Source organism: Capra hircus, chromosome 29 (genome assembly GCF_001704415.2).
Source record: "Capra hircus breed San Clemente chromosome 29, ASM170441v1, whole genome shotgun sequence".
NCBI lineage: Eukaryota > Metazoa > Chordata > Mammalia > Artiodactyla > Bovidae > Capra > Capra hircus.
Genome location: NC_030836.1, coordinates 5,691,194 through 5,707,043, shown reverse-complemented (window position 1 = coordinate 5,707,043; position 15,850 = coordinate 5,691,194). Strand labels below are relative to the sequence as shown.

The 15,850-nt window shown below is 37.1% G+C and overlaps 1 protein-coding gene across 2 annotated transcripts in view; it reads right to left on the bottom strand.

The window, feature by feature from the left end:
• NOX4 (NADPH oxidase 4) overlaps positions 1 to 15,850 on the bottom strand; it is a 182,335-nt gene that overhangs the window by 53,488 nt on the left and 112,997 nt on the right. For both annotated transcript variants that reach the window (XM_005699426.3, XM_018043547.1), the window contains one exon: positions 318 to 399. In XM_005699426.3, coding sequence (XP_005699483.2) covers positions 318 to 399 — 82 coding nt within the window. The remainder of the gene's footprint in view (positions 1 to 317; positions 400 to 15,850) is intronic.

Genomic DNA, 15,850 nt, shown 5'->3' with positions numbered 1-15,850 from the left:
ACAAAATATCTGACTCTGCTGATACACCATCAGGCAAAAAGAAATGCAGCCAGACACTGATGCAGATACCTTGTGGCTTGCACTTGGCAACAGCTCCCAACCACAGCTGGGACACGTGTGCAGCAAGCTTTTTTCTCTGACCCCACTGTGAAGAACCTGAGACATTACAGTGCTGAAGGATGCCCTAGTTAGTTAGGTTAGGTTATTCAGGCTTTTTCAGAAATCCTAAAAATGGAAACTTTTGTTTTGCCCTCCCAAAGTTTGCCTATCATTATACCGATTCCCTTCACAATATCTAGGGAGCTCTTATTGCTTACTTGGGATAATTTCTAGATTGAATGAAGGGCAGAATCTCGGAGTCTTGACTAGATGGAGGAAGTAGTAAGTCTCGAAATCGTTCTGTCAAAAGAAAAATAAACATCAAGTTATGAAAAAAGTCATAAAATAATTTCAAAATAAAATTACTTCCTATTCTTTAAATTTGCCATCATTTCTTATACTAGAAATTTACTTACCATTTAATGTACTAAAATAGGTCTTTATTTCACTTTAATGACATAACAACTGTGCATACAAATATAGCAAGTATTCATTAGTATAAACTAATACTAAAATTTTATAATTGAAAGGTTAGAGGAAACATATATGACCAATAAATATACAAAGAGATGTACAAATTCATTAGTAACCTGGGATATGAGAATTTAACCACACACTGTAAGACAGCATTCACATTATGTGGCATTCAACTGATAGGAATTAATCTCATGGACCAAATGTTAGGACTGTATCAACATAAACTCTTATATATTTTGGGTAGAAATGCAAGTTGATGCAATAGTTTTGGAAAACAAACTGATATTATCTTTTAAGCTTAAATTTTGCATAACATATTAGCCTGGTATATATTCTGCAGAAACTTTCAAATATGTCTCAGACAGCAAGAAAAAGAACATTCTTGGTAGCTCTGTTCAGAACACCATAAATGGAAACAACTCAATTGTCTACAAACAGGAGAAAGGATAATTTGTAGCATATTCACACAATGGAATATATATTCTTTGAAGTAAGACAATGAATTCAGTTACAAATAAAAACACAGTAAATAATATTAGTAGGATCTTGAGTGAAAAATAATATCAGCAGATTACACATAGAAGAATATTATTTTTTGAGTTAAAAATAACTAAGCAGTGTGTTGTTTGGGTATGTTGCCCAACAGAGCAAACCTGGAAAATCTGGGCAAAAAGGTATAATATACCCAATTTGGGATAATGATTACATTTTAGGAGGAGTAAGGGGAAGAAATAGGAGAAAGCAAAAAGATAAGTGTATGCAATTGTTAATAGTGCCATATGTATTTGTTATAGCATCATAAATCAGTGAATGAATGAGAGCCAGGAATTATCCAATGATGACATTGGGTTATGAACCAAGAATGTGATTAATATAGTTTTGTGCTCATGAATTCATAATAAAGGAAAGAGAGAGAAAGGGAGGAAAAGAAAGAGGAAGAGAAAAAGACAAGTAGAGAGAAAGTGCGACAGGAAACAGAAAAGAAAAGGAAATGAAAGAGTGCAGAGAAAAGAAGATTCCTCAGTTCCATCTTAAACAGTTACAACAAAAAGCTATCTGTATTGATAGAGTAACCTGTCACTCTAATACTGATCCCACATTTCTAGGATTAGATGGTAATTATCTCTAGAGTCATTCCTAGGGAAGGCTTCCTTGACCCCTCCTCTTTCTTTCTCTCTTTCTGCCAAATCTGGAATAGATGGCCCTACTAGGTACTCATAGGACACTCTGTGCTTACATGCTCATGGAATCTATCACATTACATTTTTATTAGTATGTATATTTGTCTATCCACCCTTGAAATTTAAAGACACTTGCTCTGGAAGAAAAGCTATGACCAACCTAGACAGCATATTAAAAAGCAGAGACATATCTTTGCCAACAAATGTTCGTCCAGTCAAAGCTATGATTTTTCCAGTAGTCCTGTATGGATGTGAGAGTTGGACCATAAAGAAAGCTGAGTGCCTAAGAATTGACGCTTTTGTACTGTGGTGTTGGAGAAGACTCTTAAGAGTCCCTTGGTCTGCAAGGAAATCAAACCAGTCAATCATAAAGGGAATCAGTCCTGAATATTCATTGGAAGGACTCATGCTGAAGCTGAAACTCCAAGCTTTGGCCACCTGATGCAAAGAATTGACTCATTGGAAAAGACGCTGATGCCGGGAAAGAATGAAGGCAGGAGGAGAAGGGGATGACAAAGAAAGAGATGGTTGGATTGCATGACTGACTCAATGGACATGAGTTTGAGCAAGCTCCGGGAGTTGGTGATGGACAGGGAAGCCGGGCCTGCTGCAGTCCATGGGGTTGTAAAGAGTCAGACACGAGTGAGCGACTGAGGTGACTGACTGATCAACCCCCTCCTAGTAGATGGGTATTGTACCACCAGGATATAGAACATTACTTGATATATATTAAGCTGCTGGATATAAATTAGTTGGAAGGCTATTTCGAATTTCTGTTTTTACTGGATACATGAAATTGTTTGTTCAGGTTAATCATGTTTTTTAGAAGAGCTCCACTGGTCATGGTTGATCAACCGTAAAAAGCCAGGGGACCTGTCCTCTAGCCTTGACAGAGTCACATCATCAGGCTGAGACAGAGTACAAAGCTGAAACTCGACACTGCAGTAAATCCATCACTAACTGAAGGTGAGTAATTTCAACAAAGTGCTTAAAATCGACAATTGAAGACAGTCAATGTTTCTAGGCTACTGAAGAACAACAGGATGATAAACCTTTGTGAGCAATGAATAAACATTTGTAAACATCATGAGCAGTGGTTACCAAGTATGGCTGAGAAGCCGGATGTGGATTATATCTTCATATTTATTAAAATATATGGAATCAGATATGGCTTGTACTCTGCATTTTGTTTCCATTGCTCTGACAATTCTTATAATACACTTGGGGAAGAGCTAAGAAAACTCAAACAGAAGCGGCTATAACCCTATAGACCACAGATCCAAGAAAGCATACTTTATTTTTCTCCTTCAGGTACACTTACTCTTTGAGTTTATAGTTTTTAAAATCAAATTCTATCATTAACTGATAAGCTGTCATCTTTATCAACAGAAGCAGTGTTTATTTCAATGAAATGACTACTAAATTTTTCTGATGACATGACCCTTGCTTTTCAGACTACTACCCAGTTTATGTAGCATCCCACTTAATGAAAGATTTGCAGTGTTTTTTGCCCTCCAAGTTTGCCTTTTCCAAAATAGGTCCTGAAAAATAAGACCAAAACCCAATAGCAGACATGAACTTTACACATCAAGTGAAGAATTGTTCAATCAAATAACAATATTAAGTATGACATATTCTTGGGTGCTAAAAATTAATATAAGTTAAAGTTTCCTGAGTGATTCCCAAGCTGATTTAAATGCAAAGACAAAACATAATTAATACAAAACAAGCATAATATAAAACAGCTATAGATTATCCTTGTTTACATAAGCACAAAGCCCATTTGATTATAAATCTGGAAGAACATGTCTGGAGATGACATTATATTAATAGAATGAAAAAAATAAAAAACCACCACCCTAGATACACAACAAAAGCTGCCTATAAGAGATCATTTATAAAGCTGCCCAAATTATGAAGTCTACAGTCAACATTCCTATATCTGAAGCATCCTTTAATCTGAGTATCGTAATTGTAAGGGATACCAAGTGAACATGCAGATCCTTGAGTAATTAGGTCAAAAAAATTCACATACACACAAACAGAAAATATCCACAGTACCTGAAAATTATTCTTTTAAAATTTCTATTTTCATCACTATATGTATAAATTCTAAATGTGAATAATTAACTTTTTCCCATAAAAGTATGGTGACAATTTTTCTTTATGAGAATAAAAATAAATGATAGTTGTCCTCAGAAAAGTCCAAGTATATGAAAAATCATTTCTAATGCTTACATTGATGCTTCTTTAGTCTCCTAGATTTAAACTGTTTAATTAGTATTCCATCATTTATCTAATGCTAAGGAAAAGACAAAAATAAACTGATGTTGCCTTGCTTAAATAGCAAAAATTTTAAAATAATACTTCTTCCCTTGGAGCAAAATATCATACCAGCTGAGCTGCTTTCTCAGTAGGCCCAAAGTCTATTTCTTAAGAAAATGGCAATTATCCAAAAACCAGAGCTTAGTTCCTTCACAGGGCTTCTTAGAACAATTTCATTAAAGCCACTGAAAAGAACTGGAGGATTTTCTGCAAAGTGGTATTTTGATGAGCTGACTAATGATGTGATAATGTCTGATCATGATTTTCTACCAGCGGGGGACATATCTTAATTAACACAAGCTTTTGTAGCCTTTCACCCACACTTTCTTTCTCTCATTCAATCAACAAAGGAATTCTGAGGAGACCAGGCTTGTATGACATGCTGCACACAGCTACAGCAATTTGGGTTCCCTGGACGACCAATCATGAGACAATGTACATATTTACTCGTAAACAAAGACAAGAAAAAATAATTTTTCCAATCCTAATTTCAATTATTTGTACACTTAATGTGACTCAAATTCTTCATTTTCCTTTTGGTGGAAAATAAGGAATCTGCAATCCTCCCCAACGTGCAAAAAGGAACAAATGTGACAAAATTTTGCATAACAACAAAATAGTACGCAAATATACCCCTGGAACCAGGGGGAAGAAAAAGTCTTCTCCCTATCACTGCAACAAACAAAAAAAAAAAAAAAAAAAGGAAAAGAAAAAAACAGAGTCAGCTGGTAGCCTCCAGCTATCAGTTACATCCAAGTCAGCTTCAGGTACAAAGGAAATGTTTTTTACCAAACAGCTTGGAGCCAGGGACTGAAGAAGGCTGGGGTGGCTGAGCTGTACACAGGCTACGCTGACGGGCAGTATTCACTGCAGAGCTTCCCACCACTCTGGCTGAGGGTTTGTGGAGACTACACGGTGTTCGGTTTCTTTCTCCACTCAATCCCACTGCCGTCTTCTTCCTTTCACAGGTGTTGATCCCTAATAAGCACGTTACTTCACAAATTACTTCTCCGAGTCTGTTTCTGGAGAACCCAACCGCACCAGGTGGGCTTGACAGTCTTCCACTTTGTACACAGTGTTAGTTGCTCAGTTGTGTCTGACTCTTTCCGGCTCCAGGGACTGTAGCCCTCCAGGCTGCTCTGTCCATGGAATTCTCCAAGCAAGAATACTGGAGCGGGTTGCCAGTCCTTTCTCTGCGGTATCTCCCGCATCCAGGGATGGAACCAGCATCTCCTGCATTTCCCGCATTGCAGGCAGATTGTTTACTTCTGAGCCACCGAGGAAGTCCCTTGTACTTAGAGCCTCTGCCATGCTCTTGGCTACTACTGGGTGAGATGGATAAGCCAAAGCAAGCCATTCCCTTTCCAGAGGCAATGTAACTAATGTAACCTTCATTGCAGTACAGGTGCTCACTGTTAAGAAGACATGTTTTCAGATATGCCCTCAAACACACATATCCTGTGACAAGTAATATCAAGTAATCTGATGGTGGGAGAGATAAGCAAGCGGCCTTTCAGGTCACATGGTATACTAGCCAGCTGCACCATGCCCCATGCTGTAGTCCCTAAGATGCATATAACCATCAAGCGTTCACGTGCCAGTGGAAAATGCATAAAATTATAATTAGATTGATATGGAAAATGTATAGGAAATAGAAATTAAACACTCTAATGTAGAGAGTAGCCGGAACACTTTTTTAAAGATTTTTTTCATGTGGACCAGTTTTTAAGGCTTTATTGAAATTGTTACAATATTGTTCTGTTTTATATTTGTCTTTTGGCCCTGAGGCATGTGCTAGGTTAGGTCGGCTCCCTGACCAGGGATTGAACCCACAACCCCTGCACTGGAAGATGAAGCCTTAACCACTGGTTCACCAGGGAAGTCCCTGAACACTCTTATAGAGTGGTTTTGTCCTTTATCATGAAACACAGTAACTCATTTCAACAGTAGTAAGCTAAGAAAAGATAATGATTAATTTTAAAGTATATATTAAATTTGTCTTTTTCAAGAAAGTTGGTGATGAAAATGTAACTAGAACAAAATGTTTATATTTTACCATCCATCCTGAAAGCCATAATGATTTCACTGAACACACGAAAACACTCAAGTTTCTGGATGAATCAACATCTAATTCTGAAGTTATTTATTATTTTATGTCCAATGATAATTTAACACAGAAATATGTAGAAAGTACAGTAGATGATCAATGTCAAGAAAAAAAGTGACTTTATAATAACTAGGATCCAGGTGGTCTGGTCTTTGTGCATTGTGTCAAGCTATTCATCAACACTTAATAAGGCTATTCTAATTTTACAGAATTGCTCAAAAACTAACCATGAATCCATGAGGTGAAGAAGACTGAGGTGCATTCTGAGTGTCCCCAAACATCGTAAGCTCTTTTACACTGTATATCCCATTCTGTACCGTAAGGCAAAGTTTATCTCCCAAGAGTCCCTAGCTTGCATTCTCCTGTTAGGAAAACTTGGTACTTGTTTCATTTCCCCGAGCCTCTCCTATCTTTCCTTTCTTCACTCAATTCCCCGTTGCTTCTTCTTCCTCTTGCTCGTGTTTTAAAAATGAAACTCAATCCCCTCCATGAAAATTCTTCTCTGTCACCTGTCTAGTCATTTTTTACTCACCCCCTTTACTACATCACAAAAATCCAGGAATAGTTCCCAAAGGCATCCTTCTCCTTAGAAAGGAAATTATACAGAGAGAAGTAAGCTGGTCAAGTCCTTGTTCTGGTTAATGAGGTATGGACTTGGGGTGACCGTCTTCAAGCACACACACTTTAACAATTTTTATGCAAATACAAAAAGAATGGAGTCTACCTATTAAAGAAGAAACAACGGCATGAATGAAGAGGTAAATTTAAGACTAACAATAAGACAGGAGAAATGTTCGTTTTTTCACCTAAAAGTACAAAACACCAAGAGCAAATTAAGAAAAAATAACTCAAAAAGGGGGGATATATTGTTAATATATGGATAAGATTCTGACAGTGGCTAAGTATATTTATTTAATTTATGCATTCTGAAATTAGTGTGGATTCAAAGACCCACTGGCCTATGGTGACAGAGACAAAAGCCAAAACCCTATTAACTTCCTATAAGACCTTCCTATAAGTTTACTGTAATAAGGTTTTTGGTTCCTCAGAAAATGGGGTCACCTTAGAGTTAACGTTTAGTTCCCTCAAAGTTGAATATTTCTCTTTCACCCATGCACAGTCACCCTGTCAAATGGTTATGGGGTAAGAGGATCATTTTACAATTTAATTTTTGACATGTAAAAGGCTATTTTTTTCCTCAAAGGCACTTGACCATCACTTTATCAAAGGGTTCAGAATCTATGAACCGACTGAGATCTAGGAAATGGATGAAGGGTTGTGACTCCCTCCGCAGATGACTCGGGCCATACCTTTGTTTGCAAATCCTTGAGTTTTCATTCGTACAAACCAAGTACGACTCTCTAGGCTGCCCGTCTATTTGAGTCCTAAGAGTACCATGGTCAGTGAGTTAGCTCCAGAGGTCTCACCAGGTGAGTCCGTTCTGACCATGGGTCCAGACAAGCTGCGCATAATGGTAACCACACCCATCCTGACTCTATCAGTTAATTGCTGTCTCCTAACTCCTGCCTTGGAGAAGGCAATGGCACTGCACTCCAGTACTTTTGCCTGGAAAATCCCAGGGACAGAGGAGCCTGGTGGGCTGCCGTCTATGAGGTCGCACAGAGTTGGACATGACTGAAGCGGCTCAGCAGCAGCAGCAGCAACTCCTGCCCCTCTGGGACATCACCATCTCCACCAAGTTCAAGAACACGCTTTAATGACAACCTCTCTTGCTTGTCATTCTTGGCCTGCAAACTGCCACCACAGACTCTATCAAGGGTTATAGAATGCCTGTCACCAATGTATTTCCCAAAGCTGTAGTAAAATAATCCTTCATGGAATGTCATTAAGGAGTTGATAGTCATCATATAATGTGTTCTCTCCAGTTTTCCGGTCTCTCCGAGGTGTTGGATAACTTCATTTATAATATACCTAGGAAGTCTGGAAGCATATATACCAAAGAATCAAGGATAAATATGGCTAACGATTTGAGATGGAAGTTGAAAAAGGCGTTAACTTTTATTTTATCTACATTTGCTTTGTATTTTAAAGAGAATTTATTTAAGAATAATATTTTTTTTTCAAAGACAGCTGGGTATACTCTCACATACACATAGCTGCAAGGGTGTTTGTCATTCACACTCCCTGTGTGACAGCTTTTGTAACACTCTCCACTCCTCTACCTCCTGAGGAAGACGTAACGCTGATGCAGAAGCAGCACAGACGCATGAACACACACACACACACACACACACACACACACACACACACACACCTGCCTCTTAGAAGATACAAGTTTATTTTCCCATAATATTTAAGGACTATTTAAATACACAAGCAAAATATGCATGTCTAAAATAATTTTTTTCAGCAAACATTTATGATCATGTAGTAAATATCAGGCACCAAGTTAGATCCTCAATATACTAAAGGTCTAGTAAGGAAGATGTATATCTTATCAAAAGAGATGTACACTGCAAACAAGTGAGCGACAAATGTGTTACTCTAATGGTCTGGAAGGACAGAACCACCAACTTTGCCCGATACACTGGGAAGAAAAAGCAAAAGAGGCAGGGAGGTTTTGTAAAAAAGTGAAATAAGCCGGAAAGAAGTCCTTCTTATTTACATTAGATGAAGTGAATAATTTTGCTAGCATTTTTTCTGTCTTACATATAATCAGTTAAAGCATCCTTTATTCATTTATTCCCTCACTCAATAAACTTCCATTAAGTACCTATTATTTGTCACACACACAGGGAAAAAAAAAACAAACAACAACAAGTTTTACTTCTCAAGGGCAGCCTTGTTTTTTCACAAGGAAATGCCAGGACAACAGAAGAACTGCAAGGCAATTACAGCCACAATGGGGCTCAGGGCAGGCCAACCCAGAATGTGGCACTTAGGCATGTGGAGCATTTCAAACCAGAAGAATCAAGGATGAACAGACTCCGGAAGAGCTTTTTACCTTCCCCTTAACTACATAAAAGAATTTAGATAAGGGGCCTTACCAGGAAGAGAGGTATTACCAGAGATAACCTCTTATATGTGACAATCATCTGCATTGCATGGAAATCATTTATTTACCACACATTTGTTCTTCCCATCTTCCTGTGAATCTTCCTCCTCCCCTCTGAAGACGCTACAGCTACACTTCTCTTCAGCTCAGCATGGAATATAAGCCTCAGTTCCTAACTGCCAGGGGCTTCATCTCTTTAGGAGCTGAGTTTCATTCTTTCTTTCATACATATAAAATAAAAAAAAATTCTTTTCTCATTAATCTGGCTTATGTTAATTTAAATATTCAGCCAGCCAAAGAATCTAGAAGGGGAGTAAGAAAAAGTTTTCCTCTCCCTATCTGCTTGAAAAAGAATTTAGAATATAATTACAAAATTACTTAATGAGGGCAAGAAAAAAGCTGTTCTCCTAGGGATTCAAAGAGATTAATGGTTTGTTAAAATTTGGTGTTTTATTTTCTTAGGAAAAGAAATATGCACACTAATCTTAGAAGAAACAAATTACTTCAAAAAATGAGAATTGTAGTGCAAATTCAGAAGTACATCCAAATTAACTAGAAAGATACAGAGTATACATTTTCCTTTTTTGAAAAGTTTAAATCAAGTGAATGTTCTTTATTACCATGGTAACTCAGTATTGAATAACAATAGTTGCTATTTAAAATATTGCTTTCAAAGCAACATCAAAGGCATCAAATTAATACTATTTTAGATAAATCAGAAAATCTACTTGCAGAGCAAGAATATATTTCTATTAAAGATACAGACAAATCTTCTATTGATAAAAGACTTAAATTAAAATGGACTGCAATTCTAGAAGTAAAAAATAATTAGCTGCATGCTCTGGTTATACAAAACTACCTTCTTCACAAATATTAGGGCCAATGTCAAAGGAACACACAAAAAAACAGAATCTATACTTGTGTCACCCAAGGAGGGAAAAAAGCAAGTCTACACTTGTAACCTCAGACGATAAGAACACAGGGCACAGTACATACAACTAGAGCTAATAAATGAATGCATACCCTAATAGGAGCTATAAAGAGAACACACGTAAAACGCTCACACTCGGCATTTATTCGCCACAATATTCCCTGTGAGACTTTTCTCAACTGTATCTCAATAAGTCTGTTATCATTCTTACTATATGTAGAATTTTATCTGCATTTAAGGATATATTTCTCTGCAAAGAATTATATAGCTTTATATCAGCTAAGAAATGAGAAAATTATATCAATGCAACACATTCAAGGTGAGCAAACTATAAACCAGACTGGTGATTAACTGGCCCAGGGCCAAATGGCTAGCAAAAGGCAGAGAGATTTAAAAAACAGAAACAAAAGCAAACCTTAAAAACTCACAGTCAAGTGTACCGTATCCACAGAGAAAATACCGCATTCTCTTTCTGCCCCCACCTCCCCTATTTTCTTCTTGCCTGAGGATTACATAAGAGAAAAACGCAGAGGGGTCATACATATAATCTGTGTGTCTACACATCTGGTACTTTCAGCACTGTAAGGTCTGAAGGTAGGCAATGCAGTATAACACAAAGAAAAACTATTTAATGGACACTTTTATTTTCAGAGCAAGCTCAGTGATAAAAGTCTATTCCTTTAACGTTCATTATTCTAGCTCCTACTTGTTAAACATACTATTAAAAAAAAAAATCAAGAGCAGCTTTTGAAAGAACTGCAAACAGACTTGCTGGCCTCTAAATACATCAATGAAGCCATGTCTATTACTGGCTTTCTTACAGAATATATATTCTCTTCTATTGTCACTGAGGCTAAACTACAGAAATTGACAGGGTGGGAAAAAAAAAAAAAGAACGGAGGTTCAAGGAAAGTGAAAGGAAGAAACAGAGGCAGTTTTAGATGCACACATTATTGCTACTAAGCTTTCCATAATCTTCCTCTCAAGAGAAATGTTTTCTTTTCATTTGTCACAGCAAATGCACTTTTTTGACAATGTTGGCATTCAACAAAAGAAACACCTCAAAGTGATCAAGGCTCAGCTTGATACTAATTCAGTCCTTGCTTTCTGCACAAACTCAATACCCGCTGGGTGCATATTCAAAAAGGAATATGCAATTTTACCCAAGATCCATAGAAACTGGAGGGTTTTTTATTTTTATTTTTTTAATGTTTTTTATGAAGTCCTAACCTAAAACCTGGGGCACACAAAATTAATAGTGTGAAATATATGGGCCTTTGAAACCTATCAAAACCAACTGTGCAGTGGTAGCTTTCTCTGTTCTTAAACACAGGATCTCCTGGTCAAAGGCCAAGCCTATGAAATGATGGATTAGGGAAGAGCTACAAGCATATATATAAATTCACTTCCTTCATTAGGCTGTTTCCTTGGACAAATCTGGGATTCCTCCTATCTCCCTGTTTTTGTTTTTTTTTCCCCCTCCTGCATTCCTGATACCAGGACTTCTTCCTTTAACCAAACCCTGACCAAGATTTCAGGGTCAATTTGGATTCCTATCCCTTGAAGACGCCTTCACAAAATATGCCTACCAGTAAAAACTTTGTTTTTATTTTTATTTTCAGCATAATAAGGTTAGGTACTGAAGCAGGCAGGCTAGAGCCCATGGGGTCACAAAGAGTCGGACACGACTGAGCGACCAGGCACACGTGCACTTAACATATCTGGAAGTAATTTTTGGTCATCGGAGAAAAAGATTTAATTTTTTTAAAAATGCTTCAATTGTTTACAAGCTAACACTTCACATTGATTTATGGAGCTTCTTTTATAATATGATATGCATTTCCACAGATTAAAGAATCTGTTCTAGATGATTTTCCTTTCTTAATATATTTCTTGTCTCTTTTGCTCTAGTGCCACATGTTTAAACTAATTGAGCGCTATTGGAGACAGTGTAGTAAGTTATAAAAAGCACATTCTTTAGCACAATATGAGCCTGAGTTAAAATCTCAGCTCATCCACTTAGCAGCTTCAAGTTCCTAGACATACGGAGCTTCCCTGGTGGCTCAGATGGTAAAGAACCTACCTGCAATACAGGAGACCCTGGTTTGATCCCCTTGCCAGGAAGATTCCCTGAAGTAGGAAATGGCAACCCACTTCAGTGTTCTTGCCTGGAGAATTATGTGGACAGAGGAGCCTGGCGGGCTACAGTCCATGGGATCATAAAGAGTCAGACACTCATGAGAGACTTACACTTTCACTTTCCTAAGCATATGATTTAGCTTTGTAAATTCGTAGCTTGTTTCTAAAATCGATTTCACTTTATAACATGTTTTAATAGAACCAGTCCTATGCTGCTACTCAAATTTTTCTAGACTTTATTTTACTCATTTTTAACTGTTTTTGTGGGTTCTCTTCAAATAATTACTATTATCTTTTATCTTGAGTTCTCATTTTAACTGAAATTGTATTAAGGTTGTAAATTATTTGGGGAAGAATTAAGAGTTTTAGCTATCTTGCCTTTATATTTAGAGAAACTGCATGTCCCTTTCAACTATTTTATTCTTCTAAACGTCTTTAATTTTCTTTATGTCATTTGATTCTCAATTCTCATTGAAGTTATATCAGTTTTTTTCTCTTGATTTACTTTTAATATGAAAAAACAGTGAACACAAAATGGCTGCCTTCAAGAAACTCGGAAACTTTTTCATTGGAAGTTTACATACAAAAGGCCAACTCCTCTAGCTACAGAAACAATTAATACAATATGTAATAAATATAATTAAGAACTTCTTTTTAAAGGGTAACTGAAAACTGTTGCCTCTGTTTCTGCTCTGTGGAAGAAGCGAGAATTCATATAAAGGGATTCCTAGGCCTAAGAAAAGGAAAAAGGTACATTATCATTTCCTTTCAGTTTGTCTCCCCTGGTTGTCTTTTCTACTATGCTCTCTGCCAACTCTGAAAGTCTATACGGTTGAGTACTACATCTTGACACAATATACCGAACCAGCATTGGAAAGTCCACCCTTCCAGCAGCAACAAAAACTTTTCACTGTCATTGTGCAAGCGTAATGTCGGACAGATACATCACAAATGAAGGGAAGGAGCTGGAGGGAGAACGGATGACTGATCAGCTGACTACTCCTGAAGGACAATCTAACTCTTGAAACGTTATTTTCTTATTTGCTCCAGTCAGCGGCATAACTCTCTGCTAGGTAGTGTCTAGAACGCACAAACTTGTCTGCAGGGACTTTCTAGCCTTTCCCTTCTTTCTAATTATTTGGTAGCTCCATCTCAAGACATTTTACTAGTTTCTTAATACAGTGCCAACAAAACATAAGATTGCCTTCTCTTTTTCAGTACTTTGTGACAGATTTTATTTTAACTCTTCTTCCCTAACTCTATTACCTACTCAAACTACATTTCTTGGTGTTCCTTAGCATTCCATGTCCATAATTTGTCACCTCCAAATTGTCTCAAAATCTCATTTCATGGAAGTATTTAGTTTTTCCTTTCTATTTATATGTTTATGAAATTCCACCTTCCTCCTTTGTTAAAGTTCCAAAATCATAATAAGAGCAATAGTATTTTTACTAGACTCTATTCCCAAAGTTCCCTGACTCGATTGCCTTTGAATCACTGGAAGATAAGTTCCTTCCTTAGGCATTAACGTACTTGATGTCTTTAGGTGTGTTCATTTAGATGACCTTAAAGAACACTGCCTGCATGATTATAATCCATTAACTTACAATTTTGCTTTAAAAATGACAATTTTACAAATAGGAAACAGGAATCATATTCATTTAGCATCCTTTATAAAGTACTTAGCAATTACATCAAACAAATGAATACTTAAAAATGTTCCTCATGATAATGAAAATGTAACAAAATGTTTGTCTTTTTGGCTTTGAAATTATTTAGTCCATCACCACTAGACTAGCTTGGCAAAATGACATATTCTTTCTTGACCACCCAGGACATTATTGTCATATTTTTGACATTGCTTAAGAAATTATGTTACCAAGAAAATTTCTCATTATTCTTTTTTTTGGCTGTGCTATATAGTATGCAGGATCCTAATTCCCTGACCTGGGATCCAACTGTGTCCCCTTAGTGGAGCAGAGTCTCAAACATTAGACTCTGGGGAAGCCCATCACTATTCTTATTTTCCTTAATACTATATAGTAAAATCAAGCAGAAAATAGTAGATAAAAGAGAAGCCAAACTTAGGAACAAAACAGTTCATAATAAAAACATAACAATCCATGCAAACAAACCACTTTGCTATAATAACTCTACTTCCAGGTCCAGGAACTGAATGATTCACTTATTTTCAAAAATAAAAAGTAATATTTTTATTGGATTAAAAAAGCAAAAATTTTGTATTTTTCCCTATCTTTGCAGTTGTAAAGTAACTGAACTAGAATGGAACTTAATGAGTAGTGAATTCCAGTCATTTACTAAGCAATCTCTATATTTTCTGTGGCATTATAAGTGAGCTGTCATCTACTAAAAAATGACAGCATAAATTTCATGTTCATAAACTGAGAAACCAAGGGGAAAACAATTTATCCTCTCTCCTGAGAACAGATGGGCATTTAAATGGTAATACAAATTTCTCATTTCCCTGACAGAAAAATTTCCTTGAATTCTCAGACTATGAAATATGGGATTTAAGTGCAGCTCATATTTATTGAATGATTTACTATATTATGATAGCAAATGAGTTATGTTAAATTATATCATATTAACTAATTGTCCTCAATGATTTCCACATAAATTCACATGAGGCTAGAGATATAATGTGTTTCATTATACAAATAATACATACCTCAGGACACAGTTTGTCAAAACCTTGCTCACATTTACCCAGACAGATAGATATACAAGTAATTGCCTATGGATTTGCTACTCATCACCCACCACTAATAAAAGGCCAGACCAATAAAAATTCAATTCCTCTCGGAGTTCTGGGGCAATTTAGAAATAGGCCCATTTGCTATGTGCTTCTCTTTGAACACAGATTCTCTCTACTTACTGGCCTCCACTTGACTGAGTAATTCACAGCCATTTCTACCACCCCCAACCTTCTCTGCATTTTCTCTCAAAGATGATTTTTATAAGATTAACAATAATGCCCTGCTACAGTTACTGTTCAGTCCGACTTCTTTGGTCACAAAACAGCATTCTTATCTCCTTGTTTTGCTTGACGGGCTTCCCAGGCTCTTTACTTCCCAGCAGTAAAGAACCTGCCTGCCAATGCAAGAGACAAAAGAAACATGGGTTTGATCCCTGGATCAGTGCCGGGAGCCAGCGTGAGGAACTCCACCCGTGGCAAAGGTCACGAGGAAGGAGGCTTCGGCATACGCAAAGGCGGGATCGAGCCTCAGGAAACCCCTGTTCTCCAGCATCTAGCCTCAAAACCAGAGTCTGCCTACTTTACTGTTTCATGCTCTCACCTACACCTCTGACTTTATGGGAGGCTCTCCCCCATCATCTCTCTCAGAGAAGGAGTTAACCCACAGCTCCAGTTAATAAAAATTCCTGGGCGTGACAAGAGTGTTTCAACTTACGAACTCCTCTGAAGGTTCTCTAGCCTGCCTGAGCAGGTTCGTCCGGCCACATGTGATTGTTTACAGCCTCCCAACTGCGAGAGGCACGAGATGCTGTAAACTTTCTAAATACAGATTCTTTTGAGAAGTTAGAAAAGTATTAGT